Source organism: Lonchura striata, chromosome Z, assembly GCF_046129695.1.
Source record: "Lonchura striata isolate bLonStr1 chromosome Z, bLonStr1.mat, whole genome shotgun sequence".
NCBI lineage: Eukaryota > Metazoa > Chordata > Aves > Passeriformes > Estrildidae > Lonchura > Lonchura striata.
Window position 1 is genome coordinate 61,785,702 of NC_134642.1, and position 27,732 is coordinate 61,813,433.

The 27,732-nt window shown below is 35.5% G+C and overlaps 1 protein-coding gene across 5 annotated transcripts in view; it reads right to left on the minus strand.

The window, feature by feature from the left end:
• Window positions 1–27,732, minus strand: part of PTBP3 (polypyrimidine tract binding protein 3) — a 51,058-nt gene that overhangs the window by 10,374 nt on the left and 12,952 nt on the right. For 3 of the 5 annotated variants that reach the window (XM_021525027.3, XM_077790081.1, XM_077790080.1), the window contains exons 3-11: window positions 19,378–19,449; window positions 16,663–16,826; window positions 15,654–15,800; window positions 12,589–12,753; window positions 9,109–9,219; window positions 6,942–7,110; window positions 3,878–3,955; window positions 3,097–3,227; window positions 615–648 (exon numbers count right to left, since the gene is read on the minus strand). In XM_021525027.3, the coding sequence (XP_021380702.1) occupies window positions 615–648; window positions 3,097–3,227; window positions 3,878–3,955; window positions 6,942–7,110; window positions 9,109–9,219; window positions 12,589–12,753; window positions 15,654–15,800; window positions 16,663–16,826; window positions 19,378–19,402 (1,024 nt within the window). In that variant the 5' untranslated portion in view covers window positions 19,403–19,449. The remainder of the gene's footprint in view (window positions 1–614; window positions 649–3,096; window positions 3,228–3,877; window positions 3,956–6,941; window positions 7,111–9,108; window positions 9,220–12,588; window positions 12,754–15,653; window positions 15,801–16,662; window positions 16,827–19,377; window positions 19,450–27,732) is intronic. The other 2 variants (XM_077790082.1, XM_077790083.1) reach the window with 2 other exon arrangements.

Below are 27,732 nucleotides of genomic sequence, written 5' to 3' on the forward strand. Positions count from 1 at the left end.
GAAATTTTTTCAGAGTACTACTATGAAAAGCACAAGGCCAAGTCTGTTTCTTTTGACTAACATTTGTGTTACAAAGAATAACACCCCATTAAACAGGTTGGTTAAAGTATTAGTATAAAAAGAGTTTTAAAGTTTATTTATTATATTCTGGGGCTCATAAGTGGAGGAAAACTTCCCAGATCCCAGTCATACTACTGCATGATTATGTTCAGTTTTTAAATAGTGCAATCGTTGACCAAGTCTTCTTACCCGAGGCATACTAAAATATTACTCTACCCAAAACTGTCCCCTGCAACTAATGTATGAGCCAATTCTGTACAGCTCTTCCTCTCACACAACCTCTGGTTTTTCATCTTACTTTGCTTTCCCATTTTTTGTAGTAAACAAATTGGACCACACACCAAAATTCTTCTGACACTAACTGTTTTGCCATTTTGTATCTGTGGCTTTTGAATAATGACTCAACTTACTGCCATTCTAAAACCAGTGCATTCTCTCAGTGCATTTCCTGGACATGCACAGAGCAATGCAGTTTGAATTAACCAGCATGGGTCAGATAAATAAAAATAACCACTAGCCCTGTGGTTTGTCAAGGTATATTTGACATATCTTACCAAACAGGATGAAAAGTCCATAAGGTGTGATGGCCTGTTTAAATGATAAAATGAGTACATTATTTCTAAAGCCATGCAAATGAAGACATCTATTCTATAAGTGCATGGTAAACAAAAAGAATGGAAGAGATGCTGCATACTAATACATAACACCTGTCTCTCCAGAAGCTATTCCCTGGAATAATCAGTGTATGGCACTCTTGTTAATACACATTTGCTATCCACATATAAAATATGTAAACAAACAAACACTTCAGCTCATGCATTTTTGTCACTCAAGACTCATTCTGTCATGCTGCAGAAGCTATTAATTTTAAGGAGCTTTGTTATCCTTATCCTTTTTAAGCTACCTGCTCATTCCATGAAAAGAATGAAAAATGTTTGTTAAATTGAAAATAAAGCATTAAAGAATTCCTTTGCATATTGTAAACAACAGACAATACCAACAAAACTAAAACCAGTTGCTTCAAAATGTGTTTGCTTTGTCTTCAATTTTGTCCCCATTTCTCTATATGGCCATGACATTCTAAAGGGAGACAGAGAATTTAATTGTTTATGTATGAAGCATACAGAAAATAGTGTTTAAATTGTATTCAATTAGAAGCTGTGAACAGAAAGGCAAATATTGAAAGAAACTTCTCTTCAGTGATTCTCAAAACAAATCTTGTGTGCCAAATACCAAATAAGATAATTTAAATCTAATGCAGACAAATTTTTTCAGCTGAGGCAAAGCTTTTGCCAGTAATGAGCTCTAAAAATATCTGCATATCAGAAGCACTACTCACACTCTCTAGTCCTATTCCTTCTTAACTCAACTTCTCAAATGGGTACTTAACATACCTAAATTATTCAAAACTATAAGATATTGCAGCCTAAGTGTACAGCCATACCCATTTATCATCAGCATTTAGTGGTAGAGAACAATTACTATCAATGTAAAATCTAAAGAGTTTATTTTCTAGTAGAAATATTTAAATTCAGGATGGATACTTCTGTTCTTAATTTTTTTTTTTTTAATTCAAATGAGACTGAAGTATTTTTACTTAGAAAAAAAGGGGGGGGAGGGGAGGAGAATGAAAGACAAAACCAGATAATTTAAAATTCATGAAGGAATGTTAAAATGCACACTGAAAACTTGCAACAGGAGAGAAATATGAACTGAAATAAGGTCAACCAGATTTTCTATACAGAGAAAAAGGAGTGACAGGGGTCAGACAACCAATACTGAAGAACAAGTGCTACAGAACTGCCAAAAAATATATTACCAATAATTAATGCTATAGTACATTCTTATTTTTATCCTTTTAAGAAGTTGAACATTACTTAATACATTAATATTGTATCATGCATTACAGCACTAAGTTCTACATAAATTCTTAGCTATGATTGATACTATGCAAAGCATCAGTGTCCTAAAAAGAGCTCTGACCTATGCTTCACATATGCTTATTTTTAAGAGGCACGCTCCTTTCAGATTCAGAAAATAATCTTAAATAGTCAGCTGCAGAAAGCAGATCTGAAGCCATCATCAGAAACTCTGATATACTGTAAAATCAAAGAAAAAGTAACTTGTCTCACAGCCCTATCTACAGCTGGGTTTTTGATGCTTACTGTGAATTCGACTGTTAGTGCAAAACCAGAAATAGAAAAATTACTTAAAGAAACTGGTTAATTGATTTTTAAACCTCAGAATATGAAGGTAACTTCAAGTTTGCCAACAACACCTGAAGTTTTACAGTTAAGTAAATGTATGGAGTGTGTGCAACAAAAATTTTACATTGCTGCAATAGGACTGCTTATCAACAGTCAAAAAGAATTGTGTTTTAAGTCATGGTCCTAGTAAAGCTTGATTTTAATTTTTAAGAAGATGTGTATTGCTTTTACTTAAGAACTGATCAGTGTTTGAATAACATGAGGGAGATTACAGACTAGCCTATGTAATTTCCACTACAAAAATAACTTTCCAAGTTGTCCTTGGTAACTTTACTGCCACTATATGAAAAAGCATCTATATGGTACTATGAAAAGTGAACATGGGTAGCTATTAACTTTTTAAAATAAAAGTAGAGTGATGTCAATAACATAATGTACATGCATTCTTTTTCTTCAATCTCAAAAGAGTTGCAAAACTAGAAAGATCCTACACATGTTTAGAAAGGTACTTGATTTGGCATGCTTTTATTTCCTTTTCTGTTTCCTCCTTTCCTTTTAATTCCTTGTTTTTTAACCAATGTAAGGAAAAATCCTTTGCCTTTGTTAAAGATAAAAAAGCACATGGAGGAGTCATACTAACAGAGATGTCAGTAAATTATCATATGTATAGTTTTTAAATATTGCCAACTACCTAAAACAAGTATAGATCTGTCCTGTTTTTTGTATTATCATCATAGAAAATTTCTCTTACTCCTTCAGCTAATGCCAGTTTGCAAGAATTCTGGTAGTTGGTACAAGGTGACACATCAGTTCCACCAATCAAACTTACTTCAGGGTTGAGGTTGCTGACTAGTAAAACAGAGTTTCCTGGAATATCAGGAATAGTCATGTGTCCAGGTGCTGCTGATGTAGTGACCATGAGAGGACCAAGTGCTCCAGGAACAGGCAGAACAGAAGGACCTGGAAAGGTATAAATAGCATCACTTGACAATATCTCAAAGTGGATAAGGAAGAATACACAAGCAGGTTGTATTTGGCAAAAACATCAATATCCAATTTTAAATGCTTATAAGAAATTTATTTATTACTAGTATCTGACCAATAAAGCAGGAAGCACCTCCCTTTCAGAGAAAAAAGAAATATTCAGCTACACAAATAGATCCAAACAAACGGGGACATAAATTGCAGCCCAAGAAAGAAAAAAAAAAATTCAGCACACAAGTTTATCCTCTGCTAGAAAGAGAAAGATGACAGTCTAAAAAACTATTTCTCACTTGATAGCCAGAAAAGCAGAGTTCCCTCAATTTGATTTGATTGTCATAGCAGTTTTATGATTCTGAGAAACAATAAATGCTTAATTCCTTCTCTTGCAGGTAATCTTTATCATGGCATTTAGGTTCTTTGCTTATTGAATGATAAATTATATCAGGATATAGTTTTTATTACAGGAACTTATTTTATTGAGTATTTATATAAGAAAGAATTACAATCACTCAAATTAATACTGTGTTCTGATTGCTATATTTTAAAACAAATGGCTCTGAATAGATGCATTCTGACGGGTCACTAGCCGTAACTACAAACAGCACATTTTTAGAAAACAAACTTACCTGCTCCCTGAGGAAAGCCCAAGGCTGGGGCAAACCCAGGAGGCCCTGTATATGATGGAAATATGGTATTTTGGGTGGCTAGAGAGAACAGACAGATTTTTTTAAAGCAGATTTTTAAAGTTTTAGGAAACAGAAGAGGTTTCAGCAATGAGAATCAGCTACCAGTGTTGCTATTTTAACTTTATACAGGATTCCAGATGTTTATAAAACTTCTGGGTTAAAACACTCATTGAAATCCAAGATTCTATGTTTTACAAAGACAATGTTCAGCCACTTTTGAAAGCAAATAGTCTGGTCAGCCTCAACATTCCTCTCTAAAATGAAGTCAGGGCAAAATGTAAAATAGAGAAGTTTGAATAGGAAAGCACAGCAGAAACTAGTATCCATTAAAGCCTGTTTTCAGTGGTTTCTGTTCACACAGTGGACATATATTCCAGAAATTTTCTGCAAGTAAATACAGTCAAAGGTGTTTTGCAATGATGAGATAGAACTCCTGAATACTAAGATCAGTACAAGCTAAACAATATAAACTACAACTAATCTCTGAATTTTACTAGCATCTGAAATGCATAAAGCATACATATTCTGCTTTTTACGGAGATGGACTTTTCCAGTGTTTGTAACTTAATAAACAAAAAAATCAGTGTTTTTTATAGCTCCCCTGGAAATCATTAATCCCCTGGAAACAAGATTTGGAATAGCAACATATGGAGAGTCCCAGCATCAAAGATAGCTCAGTAATTTCCACATTAGTTTGTGCAGTCAAGTGCTACCCAGGGTAGCACACAAAGCTGTGTTCCAAGCAGTTAGATACAAGCTTGAGTGGTGGATTCATTCATATGTAAGGACAAGTCAAATTTAATTTTTTTCAAATGGAGCATGTATAATTAGAAGGCATACTACAAGTAATATCTGGTAATATGTCTGTTGTAGTACTCGGACCTCCACATGACTGACTAAAATAGAGCTACTAATAAATGGTTATCAATAGGGATAATACAATACCGAAAGAATTACTTGATTAATTATTATGAATTACAAAAAGAAATGTAACAGACACTACAGATCAAGTATTCATATACTGAATCACATTACACCTCCTCTTATGTGTGGCAAAAAAAAGTAACTTTCATACAAAAGAACTGAACAGATTTATCACACCAAAGCAAGTAAATAAATTTTTGAAATTATACGGACAAGTTCTAGTAATATATCCGATTATTAATCACTTATTCACCATCCAAGAATGGTAATGGAAATAATAATGAAGAAATAGATGCTGCCAAATAAGACCTGGATGTTGCATGCTGATACCAAAATCAGGAATGTAAAAATTGTCAAACTCAGCTAATGCAGGAAGACCTGGAATTCTTTGTTGCCTTTTTTTTTTTTAAATTCATTTGCTTCATAGCTATCAGCCTAGCTTTCTAAGCAAGCCAATTCATGTATTTCTGCTCACTGAATGCAAGAACTCTTTAAATGCAAAATATGCACAAAATCTGTTTATAGTGCAGCATCTTTTCCAAAAAAAGCAGAAGAAAATTAAAGAAAAAGAAGAAAAACAAGTTCCAAGAACAGTTTAGTTTTGCTATTAAGATAACATCAAGTCTACAATAAGAAACAGATATATTATTCTGAAAGTTACCAGCTTTGTCATATAATTATGCATCAAAACTACATTCAATAGTAATAAGAAGTAGTAAAAGTACTCACATGACTTAGAACATCTTTTCTTCATGTTCTGTAACTAAGCTTCTCAGAACATGCCAATGACAATATGTGCATATTGACATCTGACAGAAAGGCTAGGAAGCACACTTCTCTCCATCTATAGCTATTTTTATTGGGTTTTTTTAAACAAATGTGCAGCTGCTTTCTATGAATGTACTACAGACTAATTTTGGTACAGACATCAGACTATTCCAGCACTTCTTACTCTTACAATAAAACAAAACAAGGCTCCTAGCAATGAGAAGCCTGGAAGAGTGAGGGGGAAGACAGGGAGAAGTGTTGCATAGTTATTTCTGCCCTACAAGCAAACACAGAAATAAACTACTCTAATTGTATTTTTCCCTTCCACTGACATTTCATATAGTGCAAGTCCAATTAGTTAGAATATATTAGACTTGTAACAGTACATTTCTATAATGCTGTATGGCAAATTCCACCACCCTCCTCTGCCCCACACTGTAATGATGTTTGTCCAATACATAAAGATCCAAGGCCTGTGTTTAAGGGAAGCAGTAAAGACAAAAATCAAGAAAGTGAGTTAAACTCACTTTCTAATTCTAATCTAAGTTAACTCAAGTATCTAAAAATCAAACTAAACCCAGTATTTGCCCTAGCTGTCACAGAAATGTAAAGGAAAATAGGGAATTATTCTCCCACATTTTTTAATGTGATAATCAATTGGACAGCACTTAATACCTATTCAACAGCTAAGACAGTTCTTAGCCATGTATTATTGCTAATGGTTGTCATTACAGAGAGAGAAAAATAGCTAAAATTGCTCAAATTGAGTTGTGAGCATTTCTCCAGTGTCACTTCAAGCAGACTGTCTCCTATATGCCAAAGTGTCTTCCAAAATTTAAGAAAATTTCTTACATTTTGTATTTTAAAAGATGAGTATAGACATATATAGATAAGTATAGAATTTTGGATTTTCATAGTTTTGTTTCTTGCAGCACTCATTTATTCTAAAATATCAACAAATAAGAGCAAATACCCTTAAAACACTTATTTTAAAGTAGCCATAGGCAGCCAGTGTCAACTTCTGATATGAAGTATTTACTACATTACCTGTACCAATGATACAATTTCACAGCATTTTAGTAGTATTTTGTAGCTCTTTTACAACACTTTAAAACTTGCCCACTAGTATTCCTCACGTTATTGTTTCAGATATTCATTTACCATGACTTGGACTTCATGCTTTCCATATGAGTTTTACTGGACATAGCAAACAAAAATGTACCTCTCTATGAACTTGATATGATACCAAAGCATAAATGTGACATAAAAATTATCATCTCAGTATGTAGCACTAGAAGTGAAGGCTTCTTACCAAAGGGTATGGATGTCTCCACAGTTCGTTGGCCATCACCAAAAGGAAGGTCAATGCGAGTGAAATCTCTGCTTTTGTCATTGTTGTACTTCACTGTTAGGTTAGCTAACTTGGAGAACTCAATACGCAGAGTGCAGCACCCAGTATAGATACAATGGCCATCCAGAGACTGAAGAAAAATAATTACATTTTCAGAGATAAAATACATAATGGCAGCCATCATTTTAAGTTTTTATTATTATTGCAGCCTTTCAGTACTTGAAGGTGGCCTATAAGAAAGATCAGGACAGATCTTTTAGTAGGGCAGGCTGCTATAGGACAAGGCGTAATAGTTTTAAACTGGGAGGGTTGATTTGGATTAGCTGTATGGAAGAAGTTTTTTTACAATGAGTTGTAATGTTTCTGGACGGGGCTCTGAGCAACCTGATCTCATTAAGATGACCCTGCTCACTCCAGGGGATTGGACTGGATGACCTTTAAGGGTTGCTTCCAACCCAAACCACTCCAACATTATAAAGTTTTCACCTTGCAACTGAACCCAAACAGTAATTCACCTTCTGGTATTAAGCTCTCTTTCCAAACACCAAGTAGACAATTATGCTGCCATTATCCTTACCTAAACCTCTGGTGTAGTCCACTAGTTAGTATTATATCATCTTATGCCAACCCAACTGGACAAAACACAGCTTTAAACATGACTTGACTTCTTAATGTCTCTAATCTTACTTCTCTCCCACTCAACACACAGTATCAGATGGTAACAGGAATACTAATTTGGAAATTTTAACTCTATGAACTGACCCTTACATGAGGGACTCTATTGTAGGATCTGAAGCACAAGTCCCATGAGGAGTGCTGGAGGGGCTGTCTGCCCTGAGGAAAAGGAGATTTAGGAGAGACCTTACTACAATTGCCTGAAAGGAAGCTGTAGCAAGGTAGGAGTCAGTCTCTTCTCCCATGAAACAAATTACATGACAAGGGGAAATGGGCTCAAGTTCTGCAAGGGGAGTTTAGACTGGATATTATGAAAAATTTTTTCATCAAAAGTGTTATCAGGCATTGGAACAGACAAGTGGTGGAGTCACTATCCCTGGAGTGCAGATGCGCAGATGTTGTGCTTCAGGACATGGTACAGAAGTGAGCTTGGGAGCATTAGGTTTATCATTGGACTCAATGACCTTAAGGGTCTTTTCCAATGTAAGCCCCAGACCTAGGCATAACTTCAAATGAAACAACAGAGCAGATGGATCCTGTGCCCAAGAATACCCAGAAGTAGTGCATAATTGTTGTAGGTGATGCCCTGCCACAGTGAACAGAGACACCCATGTGCTGACCTGACTATTGGTCTAAAAAGGTCTCCAGCCTACCTCTCTGGGACTTGAATCACAGGTGTCACGAAACAATTGCTAAAGCTTTTCTACACATCTGACTATGTATTACCTCCTGCTCCCTTTCTATGAGAACTAAAGATGACTTGGATGAAAGGGCAGAGGCCTCCTCAGCAATTTCACTGACCACACAAAGCTGGGAGGAGCAGCTGACACCCCAGAGGGCTGTGCAGCCCTTCAGAAGGACCTCGACAGCCTGGAGAGACGGGCACAGAGGAACCTTCTGAAATTCAGCAAAGGCAAATGCAAATTGCAGACTAGGGCCTGATCTGCTGGAAAGCAGCTCTACAAAGAATGTGTATTTTTGTGGACCACAAGATGCTGTGAGCCAGCAATCTGTCCTTGTGGCCAAGGCCAATGGCATCCTGTGTTGTATTATGAAGAGCAGGGCCAGCAGGTCAAAGAGGTGATCCTGCCCCGCTACTCAGCACTGGCGAGGCCACATTTGGACTGCTGTGTTAAATTGTAGGCTCCTCAGCCCAAAAGAGACATGGAGCTCTTGGAAGGGGTCAGTGCAGACTTACAAAGATGATTAAGCAATTGGAGCATCTCTTTCACAAGTAAAAGTGGAAGGAGCTGGGCCTGTTCAGCCTCGAGAAGGCTGAGAGGAAATATTAACTAAAGAGAGATGTCAAAGTTATTCATGTGCAGCAAGAGTGTTAGAATGGTGAAAAAATCACAAAGTTAACAGTCAAAACATTCCTAATGCTTCCCCTGTCCCTTAGCAAGGAAAACCCCCCAACAAACAAGCAAAATCAAGCTGAATACACTATACTTACCATTTTTGCATAATATGCATTCATTGCATCAGAATATTGGAGCAGAGATTGAAATTGATTGTTCTTATGGAACATGATAATCCTCAAGACAAAGCCAAATTTAGAGAAAATCTGTTAGGGAAAAAACATGGCCTTTAAGAAGCAGTGAGTAATTAATGCATACTAAAAATTAGCATTTAATATTCCAAATAAATTTTTGAAAAATATATCAGTTTTGAGAGCTGATCAAAAATTGTGTGAACTCAGAATTTTGTTTCAGGTAAAAAAATAATTAGAGAAAGGCTACAAAAGATGGGAAGAAGGATAAAATTTCCTTAAAGAATTAGCAATGTCTAATCAACTAAACAGAAAAGGACAGTCCAAACAAGCATTTGTCAAGTGTCTGCAGATAAATTGTGGATAACTCAAATCTGAGCTGAGGTTTGAGAAATGGACTTTGCAAGTCATAGAATCACAGAACACATTGAGTTGGAAGGGATCCACAAGGATCATTGAGTCTAGTTCCCAGCTCTGCACAGGACACCCCAAGAGTCACACCATGTGCCTGAGAGCATTGTCCAAAGGCTTCTGGAACTCTGTCAATCTTGGTGCTGTGATCACTTCCCTGAAGAGCCTGTTCCAGAGCCCAACACCCTCTGGATGAAAAACCTTTTCCAATCCAACTGAACATTTCCCAACTCAGTTTCATTCTATTTCCTCAAGTCTTGTCACTGGTCACAACACTGAAGAGATCACTACCTGTGCCTCCCATTTCCCCTCTGAAGAAGCTGTAACTGCAAGGATGTCTCCTCTTAATCTCCTCCAGGCTGAACAGACCAAGTGCCCTCAGCACTTCCCACAAGGACTCCCCTCCAGACCTTGTACACTGCTGATATTCAAGTTGCTATTGAACAGAATGTGCAGGTCCCTCTCCACAGAGCTGCTCTCCAGCCTCTCATTCTCTAGCTTATATGCATCCCCCTTCCTTGTTCCAAGCTAGTTCAAAGCAAGCCCCACTACTTCCTACACTAGAACCCTTTTTCCCCTCTGAGAAAGGTACATCACATCAGGTGTCAGTGGAACAGGTGTTGAATAGATTATCCCATGGTCAAAAACCCCAGAATTTATTCAAGTACACAACAGAGCCACGTGTTGACCTGATGAATCTATTTCTATCAATATTATTCCTTGTTACTGGAAGTCAGTTGAGATGGGAACTGCAAACTGCATGTCAAGATATCCACTTTTATGTTCTCTACATTAGACAAATTCTGCAAGTCTGTTGAATAAAATACAACTTAAATAACTGATGTGCTTATTAAGACCCACCGCTTAAAGAGAAAACAACCAGGAAAGAAGCAAGACAAAGACCAAGATTTGAACCTACCCCTATACTTTATACTTAAATGGTATTTGCTTTATTGCAAACATAAGCATTGCAGAAATACTTTTAAAGGCTGAATTTAAATATATATACATTCAAAATGAGAGTGCGCATTACATGAAGGTGTTTAAACAAAAACAATGCCACAAAGAGCGAGGACAAAAGTAAAGCTAGGACATATCATGCAGTAAAGGAAAAAAGTGTCCAGTCAAAGAGGAAAGGTGCATTTGAGAAATACTATTAGTTTTCAAACAAACTGTCATAATCAATGCAAAGTCAAGAAAGCAGAAACCCCTGAGAAATATTAAACCTGCAATAGAGAGAAAGGTCTTAGATTAGTATAATCTCTTGCCAGCCTCTTAGGCCTAGAATCAGTGATCCAAGACTAATGTACCAACCATACAACACTAATGTACCAACAAAAACCTTTTCACAGCAATTTTAATTTAGTCTTTGAGTTCCTGTTCATAAAACACTTCCTCTTAAAGAATGCCTAAATACAGCTTCTCAACATATGCTTTTCCATGTTTATCCAGAAAACTTAATAGACCTTTTTAAGGTAATGAAATTTAATGTACTCCTTTCTGTTTGATTTTAAACCTAAGCACACTGTATATATCAACTTTGTTTCTACAAAGATAACACTGAATTTTCAGCTTCTTATGATATTTTAAGGTGAATTGTGGTTAAAAAAAAAGTAAATTTTTTGACAGGCAAGACAACTTACAAAATGCAATCCAAGTATGGGATGACAGCTTGACTACTAGTGTTCCATAAGATGCTATATTTGTCAGTGAAAATACTAATTTTCATTAACCTTACCACACAAAGTAAAAGTTAGATTGTAGCTATTGGGAACAAAGTGCTGCTTGAATTACAGGAGATGGTCCCCTGTTAAGAACTCCAAATAAGATCGCTTTTCAAATACTGCTAAATTTTCAAGACATACTGGGAAAGTAGTTAAGTGAGAGGAATTCAAATATTGAAAATATAGTTGTGCTGCACTGAAGTAGACCAAAATCAAATGAAAGTAAATTAATATGAATTTCCTCTTTGCTTTTGCATTCTTAGAACTGGTACTGCTCCCAGAATCACACTAGCTTGTTCTGAGGTTATTCTAAATGCAATAATAATCCTAACCAGCTGACGTAGTATTTGCACAGGTTCAGTAATGACTAAGTAACACTCAAAGACACATACAAAGGTTTAGATCCAAGCAGCAACTAATATGTACACTAGTTAATCAATATCATGGTAAGGAGATGCAGAGAAACAGAAATTTTAAGAGGTAAGAGGAAAACCATAGTGTTGCTAAAAACAACTATTGTTTAAGATCTTAACAGAGCAGGAAAAGAATCTTCCACAACTTCCTACAAAATCATCCCAGTTACTCTAAATTGCATTATTTAAGAAATTCATATGTGGGGCATGGTTCTTACTACATAAATTACAACTAATTAAAAAAATTTCAAGTATGAAAAACTTTGCAATATTTTCAAATATTTTGGACAAGAAGAAGTGGTCTTAAAGTTATTATTTTTAAACTTAGAGCTTTCAACAGCATAGCTCAAACACCTAGCAGAAGTTACAGTAATGTCTTTCATAACTACAGCCTACCATTATTCTAAGTTTTCAGAGGTAGACAAATGCCACTCTAAAGATGAACAATCAAAAACATTTATTTTGAACAAGCAATTTGCATATTACATCACTTGCACTGAGGCATAAAAATGAACATAAAACCCTAAATATAAAGCAAACTACATAGGTTACTCAGCAGAAAGAGTGCTAAAATATCAATTCACAAGTTCCTAACATTTTTTCACAAGCTCATAATGAAAACAGAATTAAGAGTTCAAGTTTGTTGCTGTTTCCACAGCAAGGAACTAAATGAGACAACATGAAAATCTGAGTACTGAAGCCCTGAATATCATTTACTGGAATATCATTTACATAAAACTATTTGAAACCTAGATCTCTGAATTCAGGAAATTATTTTAAAGAGACAGTCCTCAGTCAGAAGATTCAGGAACCACAAGTATTAAAAGAAATAAATTGATTTATTTACAGTAGAAACATTGGAACAGATTGCAACTTTTTCAAACAGTCCTCATTACCTGATACAGTATGTCCAAAGTGACAGGGTAAAAAACATTTTCAACAACGATTCGAAGAACAGAACCATGACGTGGAAGGGCCCCACATTCAGCAGCAAGAGCACTTGTAATATCCCGGTTTCTGTGCTGCACAGCATTCACACATTGCACTGCAGGTTGGGGTCTCTGAAATTCATAGCAGAGAGTACAGTTATTTTACATACAAATTATGCATACTGAAATAAAGTTCTCCTAAATAAAAAATAAGGTCCTAAAACCATTTTTCCTTCATATTATTGATTTAAATCCCATATTAATAAATAAATCATAACTCTTACTTTCTATGCTCCTTCCTTACAACTAGTCAGTGTAATTCACAGAATTACAACTAATTTTTTGTTAAACTGCTACTACTTTGTAACTATTTTTCTTTGATTCAGTAAGCTATTGTCATTCTAGATGTTTTTCCAGCAGTACTATAGATGGTAATATTGTAATATTGTGCATACAAACAACCAGTCAGCATACCAAAAACTATCTGCTCTGCTTTACTAGGATTTAATTCTAATCAGGAACTAAGATTTGGTTGGGATAAGCTTAAATCTGTACACCTTACTCTTCTTTCAGAACAAAGCCCTTAACCACAAAAAATAGGTTCAAATCTCACTCCTTAAACTAGACTTCTGTGATTACACAAGTCTCTTCACTTGTTTTCATTGATTTTCCCCGAAGAGGTCTTCATACCTCCTGTGAGTAGCAAGACTATGAAGACATGTAGTATTGTGGCTTAAAATCATGTCTCAGCTACACTATTTCTTTGGAAGATAGATTAAACAGGGCACATGGTACATGTTACCTAGTTTCAGAAAAACATAACCCTGCAAAATAATATGTACTTCAGGGCTCATCCTAGGGACTAGGATAGTAACAGTATTCAGCTGCTCTACTAGGGTCTCTTTAAAATTTAGATAAAACTCAAATATAAGTGCCAAACTGCTTATTTTTGAAAGTGGACAATGTTGTTACAGAAGGAAGCAAGTGCTATGTATCAAGTTGAAAATACTTAGAGACCCAAGGAATCTTATTTGCAAATATACATAATAGTTTTCCTGAGGCTGTTGTGCAAGCCACATCCTTAAAACAAAATTCTTGTCATTTGTTTTTGCAGATAACAAACCAATACAGCAATCTTAGATGAGGAAAGAGACAAATAGTATTTACCAGATTGAAAAGCTTTCAAGACTTGTGTGACTTTTGTGCCAGCACAAATGGATGATTTATGCCCAAATCACTACTGTCAACATTCTTACAGAGAAAAAAAAAAAAACATGATATACACATCACAGTATATAACTTATGTATCTAAATGGGAAGTCAATTGAAATTCATCCAGGAATCCAAAATCCAGTATTAACCCCTAGGGTACTCTGCCAGTGACTGGACCCCAGCCTTATGTCATTGGTCACAACCATTTTAGCCTTTCACATCACTTCACAGTTCACTTAACTAGACTGCGTTAATCACTTGGAACAAAACCGAAAGTCTTGCCAAAGATAAACAATATCCTCTTGCCTTGTCCACCAATCCAGACATCTCACCATAAAAGGCCATCACATTGGTCAGGCATAACATCCTTTTAAAAACCTATGCTTTTTTATGACTAACCACTTTCTTCTCCTTAGAATGTTTGGATATAGTTTCCAGAATGAGTTGCTCCATTCCTTATCCAGGGACCAAAGTCAGGTTGATCAAGCAGCGGATCCCCAGACCTTTCTTTTCATCTTCTAGGTTGTCCTGCCCTAAGATAGGAGATGGAAGGACTTTTTCTTTTCTAGTCCTCAGTAACTTTCTTCCAACTGCCATAACATTTTCAAGATTGTACACTGGTCTTGCAATGACATCAATCCACTTCCTCAGCATTCAAAAGTGTATCTCACTAGGGCCATAAACTTTTTGTTTATCAAATTAGTTTAAATGTTCTGTAGTGTGATTCTTCTCTACTTCCTTCATCAAGACTTTTCCACTGTTCTCATATGCTTGGTAAGACCAAGGCAAGTCTTTCCACCACACTGCCAAGAAGGCTCTCAGTAATTCAGCGTTTTCGATCTCTTTTGGCCCTGCCTTATTCAGCAGCAAACCTACATATTTTTTTAGAAAAAAGAAATCTTATTTCTACAGTTGATAAACCTCAAGGAACCAAACTTGCTGCTTTTCACAACTCTCATCAGAGACAACACCATGTGGCCTTTGACTTTCCTAACCATATCCCTGCATGTTTAAACAATGCTCGATAATCCTCCTGAGGTACCCGTTCATGATTCCAACTTTCCTATGCCTCTGTTTTATGTTTAAGCCCAATCAGGAGCTCCTTTTTCATAGAAGCAGTCCTCCTGCCACTTTTCCTTCATTTCATGGTCATTATGATGAACTACTTTTGAACTTGAGCTCCTTCACAATAATTTTATAGATTTTGAGAAGATCCTGTCTGTAAGAAGTTACTGAAATTATATAATATATATTAGAACTCGTCTACTGATATAGTGAAGAGCAGCCTGTTTATTTACTACTACTACTGTTGTGGTTTAACCCTCATATGCAGCAAAGTGCCACACAATGGCTCAGTCATTTTCCCTTAGCATAATGGGAGAGGGAATGGAAGTGTGGAAGTGAGAAAACTCATGGGTTCGTTTACAGACAGTTGAACAGGCAAAGCAATAGCTGCATGTGGAAGTAAGGCAAAACAGAGTGTTTAAACACCTCTCCCAATGGCAGAGAGGTGTTTAAACATTTCCAAGAAAGCAGGCATTTCATTGAGAGTAACAACTACTTGGAAAGAAAAAGTAATGAACATCCCTCCTTTGTCATCCTTCCCCCAGCTTTCTGTGCTGAGCCCAACATCATACAGGGTAGACATTCCTTGGGTCAGCTGGAATCAACTGTCCCAGTTGAGACCCTTTCCATCTTCTTGTGCACTATCACTTGCAGGGCAATGTGAGAAGCAGAAAACACCTTAATACTTTCTGTGTTAACACATGCATTCACAACTCATGCAATTATATCCTGTTAAATGGAAATATTGTACTTACAGCCTGATTATGTTGATTGTCAGTCCTAAGTTCTTTGTATTTGGAATACTGAATATAAACTGGCTGATGGTGGAGGTGAGGCGTAGCAGGAGCATAGTAGTTCACCATAGAAACAGCAGCATCTATGGAAGCCATTTCCAAAAATGCCTGCAACCAATACATAGCTGATTTCAATGCTGTTTTTGTTTACAGGAGAGAAAAGGCATCATTTTTTCTCAATTCCACTCTCACTAGAAAAAGATTATGTGAAAGTACAATACTGATTTACTCAGTATTAGAATGCATTTGTGTGTGCATTTTTAATTTTTATTCAATTTGTGGGTTTTCTTAGAAAGTCTTACATTGTAAGTACGCTATGTCATTTAAGAAGAGATGGAATAAGTATGATATATGGGAAGCAAAGCTGCTAAAAGCACTACATTGCTAATCAATTTGTTAAATTCCTGAAATCAAGCACTATTACTTAGGTAGTTAAAATGCATAGACTGAAAAAGCTGTAACAGAACATTAAAACATTCATTAGCTTATGCATTGTATTAATTCAGCTCAGTGCTCCAGACAATTTTTTGAATGAATGCTTACTATTTTTAGGATTTCTGTGTTTCTTCCTGACACAAACTACTCTGCCACATCCAACAGGATTAAACAGATGTCAAAAAATTACATGCATGTCAGTAACTTAAACAGGCAGGCTCTTTGAAGACATATGTCATCAACAGTGACAATGTAGTTCTTTATCATCTATATAGTCTCACATAAAGTGGATATAATGTCTAGCAATATTATTAAAGAATTTCTAGTTCATTACGTAATCCAAAAGCATATTAAAAACTTGAAATAAATTTCAAAATATCCTTTTGCATTTAAAAATATGAAAATCTTCCGCTATCAATTAAATATTTAGACATTTCATTGCAATAATTTCACTCAAGGTCAAGATCAAAATTGTCATAACATGAACCACATCTTCAGTCTTGCTCTTGTTATTGAAACATTGAAAACTACATACCTGACCTTTCCCTCTTAGCATCAAGAGATTGGTTACTTTGCCAAAGGGGAGACCTAATGAAACAACTTCTGCTCCAGTAACATCATCTGGAATTTGACGAATGTGAAGGACACGTGAAGGGGAACATGGCAGTCTTTTTCCTTTACTTTTTTTCTTCTCATGATCTAAAATATTTTAAGGAGGGAGACAGAGAAGTAAACAAGACAAATCCATTGCACAGTGTACATATCAAAGCCTAAAGGAGAGAAACTGCTGACTCCGCACTGACATTAACTTAGGTACTTAGTTCTTAAAACTCTAAGAAAGGATTTTTCATATCATACAAAAGGACAGTGTAAGAACATATAATCAGCTATTGCAAATCTTGATAGCAAGAGGAGAGTGGGGTATGTCTGGCTTTGTTTTGGACTTGTTTATTTTCTGAAGATTTGGTTTTGATTTGCTGCTGTTTTGGTTTTTTTAATGGGAGGTCAGTAACTTCTCCCCAAATGCCTACATAAGATATTTAAAAAATGTTAGTTGCACAAAAGAGGGGAAAGTCCCAATTGGGAGCTAATACATTAATTTTCCTTTTATCACCAACTTATCTTTCTGTGACTGAATTGCTAACTCAAGATTTTGGGTTTTTTGCTTTATTAAAGAAAGCCTGCTGATCCAAATTATTTTTAATTTTAAGAAGTCTTTGAAAAAGGTAGACAGCATGAAATCCATACAAACTTATATCTTCTACTTTGACATACTGCCAGAAGTTAGGCTTTTTTAAACATATGCCTATTTGGATCCTGTAAGGGACTGATTTGGATTGGTAAGTGACCAATGACTACATTTCAAGAACATTACTCACTATCCTTGAGAGCACTTTAAAGCAGAACACCATATCTGGAACAAGCATATTGTTCTAGAAGCAGTTGCAAAGGAGGCAAGAGAAATAACCTTAATAACTAATCTGTTGTATTTAGCCTTCCAAGGAGAAACACAAAAGATTGGGAAGAAATTTCTGTATGAGCTTTTTAAGAAATTTCAGATTTTGCTGTAAGTTTTGCATACAGTCTAAGGCTGAGAACTGGTTCACACAAGTCATTCTTCATAAGAATGTTTACAGAGGGTCATTTTATTACTGGAAACCTGTAAAATTTCAAGTTGGATGATCAAAGCTCCAAATATACCATACTTAACAATTCTCCCACCTCCAAAACTGAAAAGTCTGTTATGCATTGATTTTTCCATCAAGAAATTTTAAACAGTTTCATGTGCTCTGTATGCATTCAGAAAAATGTGAACTTTGAGACAAATGCGACCACATTAAACACATATTGGTACCCAATCACAACAGGACATATTACTAGTAAACTCTAACAACCTATTTTATTACTTTTCGGATCAAAATGGACAAGATATCACTGACTTAACATTAAGTCAAGGAATGCTTGACCAAAGAAAGCAGGAAATGAAGCCTAATAGGAATTTTGCCTTTAGTTTTATAAGAGAGAAGCAGTATCTTCTGGTGACAAAATGGAGCTAAGTGGCAAACTATTGACATGCTTCTTTTCTTGAGAAACTTCAGCTAAGTTACTAAATTGGCAATAGAAGCTAGCATATCTCAAATATAAAACCTCATTGTTTTTTAAACCTTGCTTCTTTCTCCAGCTGTGGTTTGATACCTATTTTGATGCAGAGTAATAACCATCTGTATCTTCCAACATCTAAATTTCAAAATTGATTCAACATTTCTTTAAAGCATGCCAAAGGTGATCACCTTTCTGAATTGTACTCTCAATTGAGTGAAAGTAAAAAATGCTTTCAGACAGACTAAAAGAAGCCTTATGGACAAAGTGAAAACTGGTTCATGATGTACAAAGGGAAGTTCAGTACCATCACAATTCATGGCTGGTACAAATGTATTCCCTGAGTAGCCTGAGGTAGAGAGGTATACATTTTAGATATGTGACCCATGAGACCAAAAAAAACCCCAAAACCCCAAACATAACAACAAAAAACAAGTCCTGCAGCTGGAGCAGCTGTATTGGGTAAAAAGATTAATTTCACAAGTGATCATATTTCATTTTAGATTTATATGATTATTAATGAGAATGCCTACTAATATATCCCAAAAACCTCTATATCATTTAGACATCTTGGATCAGTCATTGCACTGTTAATTAATAATATATATTACAGCTATTACATTGCTGAGCTATAAGCTATTTCAAGCCAAGCAGAAACATTTGGACATCACATTGAATTGATCAGCAGAAGTATAAACAACCTGACACTTGTAAGTCAAATAAATCAAAAAGAAAAATCTTCAAGTTAGCTCCTCAGACTCCTCCTTCTTCCCCACCAACCAAAAATATAGTAAGTCTTAGACACTTACCAAAAGGTGATCTGCTCTGTCCTTTGCCCTGACATAAAATAAACTATTTGGAAACCTCTGCTGACAGGCAATTGTGTATGTCATAATTTAGTTAATTTATTTGATGCAGTTACTTCACGCAACCATCAGTCATTAACACTCCATGTACACCTAATGCTAGAAGTAATATTAACAAAAGCAATACCAGCTTTCTCTTACTTTCAACTTCCTGTCTGATCTAAAACTACAGAAATACACTTACTACATCTTCCTCAACACACACACAAAACAAAGGGAAAAAAATTACACAGATAAAGAACAGTTGAAGAACTTTGATTTTTTTTTTTTTTTTTAATGTATACCTGTAGCTGGAGTAGAATTGCTCATGGTAGAAAGTCTGTAACTGACACCACAAGCAGCTTGTCAGGACCACACTAAAGAAATAAAAGACAAGATTACTAGTAAAAGCTGTTACAGAGAAAGCTCAATATAAAAGTACAACAACTCCCTTTATTTATTCTTCCCAAGAACACCTGCTTCCTATATACAATATCCACAACTGCCAGGTATTTATTTTTCAGGAAAAAAATGTCAACAACCTTTTTCCCATGTCTCAATAAATCAGCAAATTTAGCTGTGTTATACTTCATATTTAAATCTATCCCACTACAGTTCACTTTTTAAAATACCAAGAATAACAAATGCTTAAGAAATTAGCTTGCTGTAGGCATTGTGTCTGCAATACAACATTACTTCCACAAATGCACAGCCACACAGGTAAAGTCTGCATTTGCAACAGGACACAGGATATCTTGAGCAAAACTAATTTGTGACATATTTAAACACAACCATGGCACATTAAAAAAAATGGTTTCAGTACATTTTTTTAAAATATGACTTATCATCAAATTCTTAGGACAAAGATCAAAGTATTTGCTTAAAGAATGTTAACAACTTGAGGCTCTAACTACTGACAAAAAAGAGTTTGAGTACTACAGGTCTTTCATTCTAAAATCAGCATCTAGCTCCAGTTACACCCATTTACTCATTAACACTGCTGCAATATCCTGGCCAAGCATCAGATTCAAAATGCCAACAACAAGGTACCAGAACACCTCTGGAAGGCAGTTACATTTCCTGAAACTTTCAGCACTCTCTTCCATGAAAGCATTTTAATGAAACATAAAGAGCAAGGGAATGATTCTGCAACATGGAACAAATTAATTGAAACAGCTTATCATCACTTCCCATTGTCCTTGGTGCAGTATTCCCACACGTGCATGAACTGCTTATCTTGCATCAAGTCCAGTGCCCAAGAGATTCCTATGAGATTAATCAATTCTCCAGCCTACCAGCATTCTAAGCTGAGCTAGGTCAGTTATTCAGCTGAAAGAGACATTGAGAAGTGGCAGGATCCACTGCAAAGAAAGAGGTAAGGATAAGCCATCATGTTGGCTGGCATCGGCTGTAAAAACACTGCTCAGACTACTGTCTTATATGGGGTTTGTGCTAAAAGGAGCAATTAGGTTTTGCTCATTCTTGTTAATCATGTGTTCCTGCTGCTTCCCTAGTGTGGGAAAGTTATTCACAACAGAATACTGTGACTAGGCTAGGGTGCTTAAAAACCTTTCGGCCAAATTTAGCTGCTGGTGAAGGATCACAGGTGATAGTATGGATCGAAGAAAACATGAGTGTGTTCACTCCTCTCCAGCAACAGCAGAGACTTATTTTTAACCATGAAACTGCATCTTAACAGTATATTTAAATACAACATCTAATTGTGACAAATAGCAAAATATTTTTACATTAAGAGAACTAAAAAATATAAACCTTATATTTTAAAGAAATGTCAATTAAATGGTTACTAGATGTCATGCATATCACACTGTACTTGTCAGATACTAGAATGTAATTAACATGCAATAGTGATATTAGTTTTCACCTATTAGCACTACAATAAGTATACCAGCACTCAGGTATTGCACCTAATGAGCATATTTCAATTGTAAAATGCCTATCATATTAATTAAACAAAAGCTGTAAGTGCAGTAGGAAGTAGTAGAAAGTATTAATGATGGTCCTTTGTTACACCAAACCTTCCTTTTATGTACTAGAGGGCAGGAGGAAAAGCTGCAACTGACACAACTCCTGTTGTGGACGCTTTAATTTGGTTTTTAATATAGCATTTATTCAACAGAAGAAACCTCTGCATATTTCCAGAAGGCTGTGAAAAATGTGCTGTATTGTATGTCCAACATATATTCTTACAGTTTCATACATAATTTTATATACACTGGTTTTTAAAAAAAAACACTTCAGACATTTTCAGAGGAAAATATTTCCCAACCTCTTCCATTTTTAACACACATAAAAAGAAACATAATGCAGATGGCTGCAGTGACCTGTTTTACAATCTCTGTTTGAATGGCCTGGATCCATAAAACTGAAGCTGTAGCTCACTGCAGCACACAATCAACTGCTGCTCCAGGATGGTGGACTAAACCAGTTTCAACAGGAGAAAAATTATTGAAACATTGAAAACTACAAAATTACAAACTTCATCCATTATATGTGCCTGTACTTAAAACTGATCATTCAATCACTAAATCCTAAGACAGTTCCCTAAATTTTGCTGTTACACTGACAACCATTAACCCACAACAGCAGCCAAAACACAAAGGAACTCTTTAAACCCCAAGCTCATCACCTAAGCACCTAAGCATCACCTTGTTTTATAAAAGATCAACAAAGCTTTGGGCTTCTTATAATACAGGGAACCATCAAAATTTCAAATATATAACTGTCTTCGTATCTTCAAACTGATGCAAGGAATATTTTTAAATGTACATATTTGTAACTATGTTTGCATTAAAAAAAACCCAAACAATTAAACATTAAATCAATACACTGTAGAATAATTGGCCTGGCCTAGGCTTGCTAACTCTAGAGTCCTGAATACAAAACTTAGTTTCTTACAGAAGAATTTAGAATCTTACCTGATTATTTTGGCTATACTTTTTGTTATTGTCTGAATGCTCCACTGAAACATTACTCCAATTTTTAACTTTTAGCATCAATACTAAGTTATATACCAACCCAAACAATTACAGCACATTTATTAACTATAGCATGCCCCTTAGAAAGATGTAGTATATGAAAACTGCTAAGAATTCCACTGGTTTTGCAGGTGGCTAACCAAGGTATTTCTCAAGTATAAGAATACTAAAAAGATGCTTTTCATCATCTCCTTATTTAGCCAGCTTATAAATGATAAGCCTTCTCACATACTGACTTAAAGCAAAAATAAACAAAATGCAAAAACGTTTTAAAAAATTGCAAAGATAAACTGACACCATGGCACTTGTGCAAGTTGAAGTAAAAAGTGTGTATGTTTGAGATAATCTGGACTAATGAAAAGACATTTACTTCTTCAGTGTTTTCACAACTCTGAAAACATATGCGTATTCATATAGAATACACAAAGAAATTACAAAACTTCAGTCTATAAAGACCATTTGTTCAATCTTTCTTTCCCACATAGAAGTGAAAGAGAGATTTTTAAAATACTTTGTAACATGAAGCATTTAATGTAGTGACAAAGATCTGCTACAGCTGCTCTGGGTTTGCAAGGCCTTTAGTGCTGAAAAACTCCACACAATAGGGTAGTGTGCCCTAGATAATGTCTTAGAGGATTCCAATTGAATCTTTGAGGCTAGAGAGTCCTACCATGCCCCTAATCTCTCTGTATACTGGTTACTTCTTAGTTTTCCACTATTTAAGTCCAGCTGTAAAACAGTCAAAAGAACAGCCAAATCCTACTTGTAAAGCTACGTTGACATCCCTCCTTGTCCACAGTTTATAGACACTTGACAAGCACTTCTTTAAGCATAGAGGAGCTTACACTGCCGTTGTGCCACCACATCCATTTCAGTTTTCACAGCACAGCTATGTGGGGTAAGACAGCTGCTCAGCCTCAGCAAGCTGTTTGCCCCAGTTCTCCGTAAGGCCACACAGTGAAAGTGAACACGCAGGCCGGACAAATAACTATTCTGCCTAACTCTTCCCTGATACACACTTCTTCCAGCACAAAGTTAACTCACAGAGAGCAGCACCTGCCTTTTGAGTGCCAGGACCATACCAATTACATGATAAATACTCACAGAAAGCAGCACCTGCCTTTTGAGTGCCAGGACCATACCAATTACATGACAAATATTCCTTCTTTCAAACTGGTAAACAAGGTATATGGAATAGTTCAAAACAAGGACAGCTACCAAACCAAGGCTGCAACATCCTCCTCTATTCTATCATTCCAAACACATCAAGCATTTCCTAACATCTTAAGACTTTTTTTACACCATTAGACTTCCCACCTCTCCTACTTCAAGGCAGCATTTTTACATTTTTTGAGGATTATTGCCTGGCAACAGGTAAGGCAAGAGCGACAGAACAGCTACAGCTAGATTAAGTTTATTCTTTCCTTGTATTATTGAGCAGAAACTAAAAACCAGCTGCTTAGAAAGCTCAGTTTAATCTCAGACATTTTTTTAAAAACAGGTAATCTATAGTGCCAAGTCCAGTAAGAGGCCACCACAAAGTGTGGCACTCAATGACAGGTTAATGAAACAAAGTATTCTTCTGTACCTACCAGATCAATTTCCCTGACCAAATAAGGCATATTACACTACTGACTACAGCAACAGGTGCCTGTCCTGAAACTGTTTCAGCTGTTCTATGATTTTTTTAAATTCTGATAATAATTTATGCTAATGATTCTGCAATTCCAGGATAAAACCCACTGCATTCATGAACTCTGAAAGTCAGCAGCTCTAAGTTTCTAAAATCTTTGTGAGTCATATATAGCTGGAAACATAAGGGTAAGACTAGTACTGCAAAATCCTTCTTTAGAACATGTCCACGTGTTACAACTATGGCAGGTATCTATTTAGAATTACTTCTGGAATCACAGAATTCTATAAACAATCTTTTAATTTCTAAAAAAGCTTTAAGTAACTCCCTTATTACCCTCCCCTCAGTGTTCAGCTGCAGTATTTTTTCCCCTCTCATTTTCTAGAAGTCACAAATTCTTCAGTACAGTTCAATTAATTAAAACTTGGATAGTTGGAGAGAAACTTATATTTGTATTGATCATTCTCCTAGAATTTAACTAGTCATCTTTCTATGCTATTATTTTTATATCAACAATAAGGAAGAATATGATCATCATTATCAAAAAGAGCATGGGCAATTTTAATGGAAAATAATTCTTTCAATAAGGACCTCTCTCCATCCATGTAAATTTAAACTGTACATTTTTCTACAAGATTCTACATGGCAGAACTAATTAATTACTTTGAATTTGTCCTAAAAAGGCAAATTTCAAAACATGACAATTTCAAGCTACACCAGTGATAAACCATAGTTATATTTGAACTAACTGTTCTACTGGATACTTTATTTTTTATAGAGCCTGACTGTGAAAACAAAAGCTAAGTGCCATGACAAGAATGAAAATTTCTTTTATCTTCTACTTCTGCAGCATGTCTTTAGATAATTACTATGTTCATTTACTCCTTTTTCCTCTTTCACGTTTGCAAAGGAGATGCAGTTCCTACTTCCAAAATGGGGATTTAATATGAAATACAATGCTGTTGGTGCCCAAATAAAGATTTCAAAGAAAGTGGAGCCAAACTACAGGAAATTTCAAAACCACATATTTGTATAAAAATAAACTAACCTTACATAGATAAAGCCTACTATTTCAGTAAGCTGAAGATGCAATAAATTATAGGCAGCGATCACAAATAAGCAAGCCTCATTTACTCTGCTATAAAGACCCCCCCACCTCAAACACAGGCTCAAGCTGCTGATCACCAGTCACCTTAGAAGCACTGTCTTAGCACTGATGGCTGCTCTTCTGTAGGCCTGAATGCTCAGTGGCCCTGCCAGCAACACATCTTTCTCCACTGCCTCTGTTGTCAGCTACTGAAGCTCACTTCTGTACTGATAACAAGGTACTGCACACCTTCAAAGAGTTATGTAAGAGTAATTAAAATGTTAAGATAAAAACAGTATGCACTTTGCATTTATGCTAGATATAGGGCAAGAACATAAGGAAATAACATTTTTCTCTTGAAGATGCAAAATATGCAAAAGCACCCTTGAGCATGTGATTAACAAGAGCTAAAAAACTAAGATAGACAAGCTTAGTTTTTTAATACAAAATAAATATTTTCATTCTTAAAGTCAGAAATACCTCTACTTAGTGCGAAAGCCTTAAGCTCATCCAAAAGAATAAGCAATACACCATATTGAATATTCCAAAAATCCAGCAGGCATCATGATACAGAGGCAGAGCTTTCTTTGAAACTGTCAAGGATGACTGCTTTTCCTTGTGATATCATCACTAACTTACAATTTCCAATAATACTGTTTTCTGACACTATAACTACAAACTTTACTGAAAATAAAGACTGATGTCTATGCTTCCTAGTTAGCTTAAAGCCTTAAATATGTGAGGTTTTCCTCAAGAATTAACACAGGTTTTTTTGTGAAGAAAATTTACTTAAATTACTGCAATACACTCCTTTCATATTTTTCTTCCAAATTATGAATAGAATACTCAGCACAATCCTTACTAAAAGTTTTCACTCTAATTTTTAATAAGCAAGTAAATATGGGAACATATCTATAAATAAACACCATACAGAATGAAGGGTACAGATGAAGATACTAGGCTTTAAATTTAAAGGTTTTATACTTCAAGTCACAAATGTGTCTATACAATGCCACACTATGTATGGTTTTGCATAATTTTATACTTCACTAGGCACAAGTCATGCCATAAACATCCAGGATCCCAAATAAACCACCATTAAGCTCTTGAATTTGGCCAGAAGAAAATTTACATAGCCTTATACCATAACTTGACAACCTGGTTTCTAATTTATTATTAAAGTCAAAATCAAGAAAAAAGAAGAGCTGAAAGAAATCATGACACCAATGCCAAACCATATGGTAGCAGCAAAACCTGGGAGTGGTTTTAAATAAAGAACTAGCTTGTATGAAAGGCTATAAAAGAAAGGCTATACTCTTCCATTTAAATTAACTGCTAAGAGATCTGTAACAACACTTACGCTATGTAATAACATGCATTTAAAAAAATTGAAAAAAAGATTGAAAGATGTTAGCAAATTTCACAAAGGTGATGATAAATACGTTAAAGGAAGAAAAAACCCCACTGTGATAAAAGTAAAAATGTGACAAACTGTGGATTATTCTCTCTCTTGCAAAGAAAATAGTTTAACATGCACGACGAAAGAAAATAAAAGCAATCAAAATTGCTATCTGAAGCATCCCTTTTAGCATTCATTTTCAACTCTAGTTCCTTCTGAAAACATGAAGATTCCAGGACACAGTGTTTATCAGTAGCTCTACCTTGCAGCATAAAAGACACCTACTTTTGTTACTTTTATTACTATTGTTTTGCAGAAGTACATATACACAGCTTAGTTTAAGAAAATAATATTGGGGGGGGGAAGGGGGGAGGAAACTCACTTCCCATGTATCCAAAAATCATCACAGATTCATAGGAAGATACCAAAAATATTTGACTCTTAACTGATCAATCATTTAACTTAAAAGCATGTAATCATTTTACCTAACTTACAAATTTTCAGACTCCACCAAATTGTTTTTAAAACAATCTTTCCAGTCTCAATTTAACTGTGATGCTAAAGACACATATTCTTGACTGTATGGTTTTTGACTATTGAACTTTCTGCTTCACAATTAACGATTTCATCCAAAAAGAGAAGAATTTTTTTTTTTTAAGGAAAATTCATATGCACAAACACTCATTTAAATCTAAGAATAAAAGCTCTAAGAACTGCACACTCAAAGTAAAGAGGTCAGAAAGACATTACATTCTGTCTGATGATGCATTTCACTTAAATTATGAGTTGAATAATTGTTCTAACCCATTAAAGATTTGTCTCAAGATCAACAACAGGTTCAGTATTTTTATTCGCAAGTTGAATTTTTAATTACTCCTTAACACTTTCTAGGAGAGTAGTGTTGCATGCCAAGAAAACACAGTCACAACTATGAACCCCACAATTCTTGTCCTTTATGTCTCGCGTGTATTTGGTTTCTTCTCTGCTTCCTTGGCAATGTTTCTTGTCAGTTTCTCACTCTAAGAAACTCTCTCATGCAGTGCTCTGCGCTTCGTGGGCCCACCTCCACTACATTTTTTGAAAAAATTGGCAATACACAAGCCCCTGTAAGGATCATACTTTAAAAGAAAACTTCTGTATTAATATACTAGTTGCACAAATGAGGGGAAAGTCATAATCTCAGCCTGTTGGCAGATGCAGGAGATAGCCCAGCATCAACAAACCCATATCCAGAAAACATGCATCTTTTGTTGAAATCTACATTTCACCTTTTCACTACACATGGACAAGGACAAGTTCTTCTCCTTGCTCATTCCTTCACCTAAATATTACATCAGTCAGTCACACAACATGAACTTTTCCCTTCAGTTTTACTTCAGAGTAATACATCCTCTAACAATCTTAATTTCTTCTACCCCTCAATGGAACACACAAGTTAGTTGGTAACAAAATTATTTTTCCCTTATTAAACTATACTGTGAAGTTATTTAACAGTAAAACATACAACTAGCTACACAGGAAACATGATTTTGAGAAGAAAAC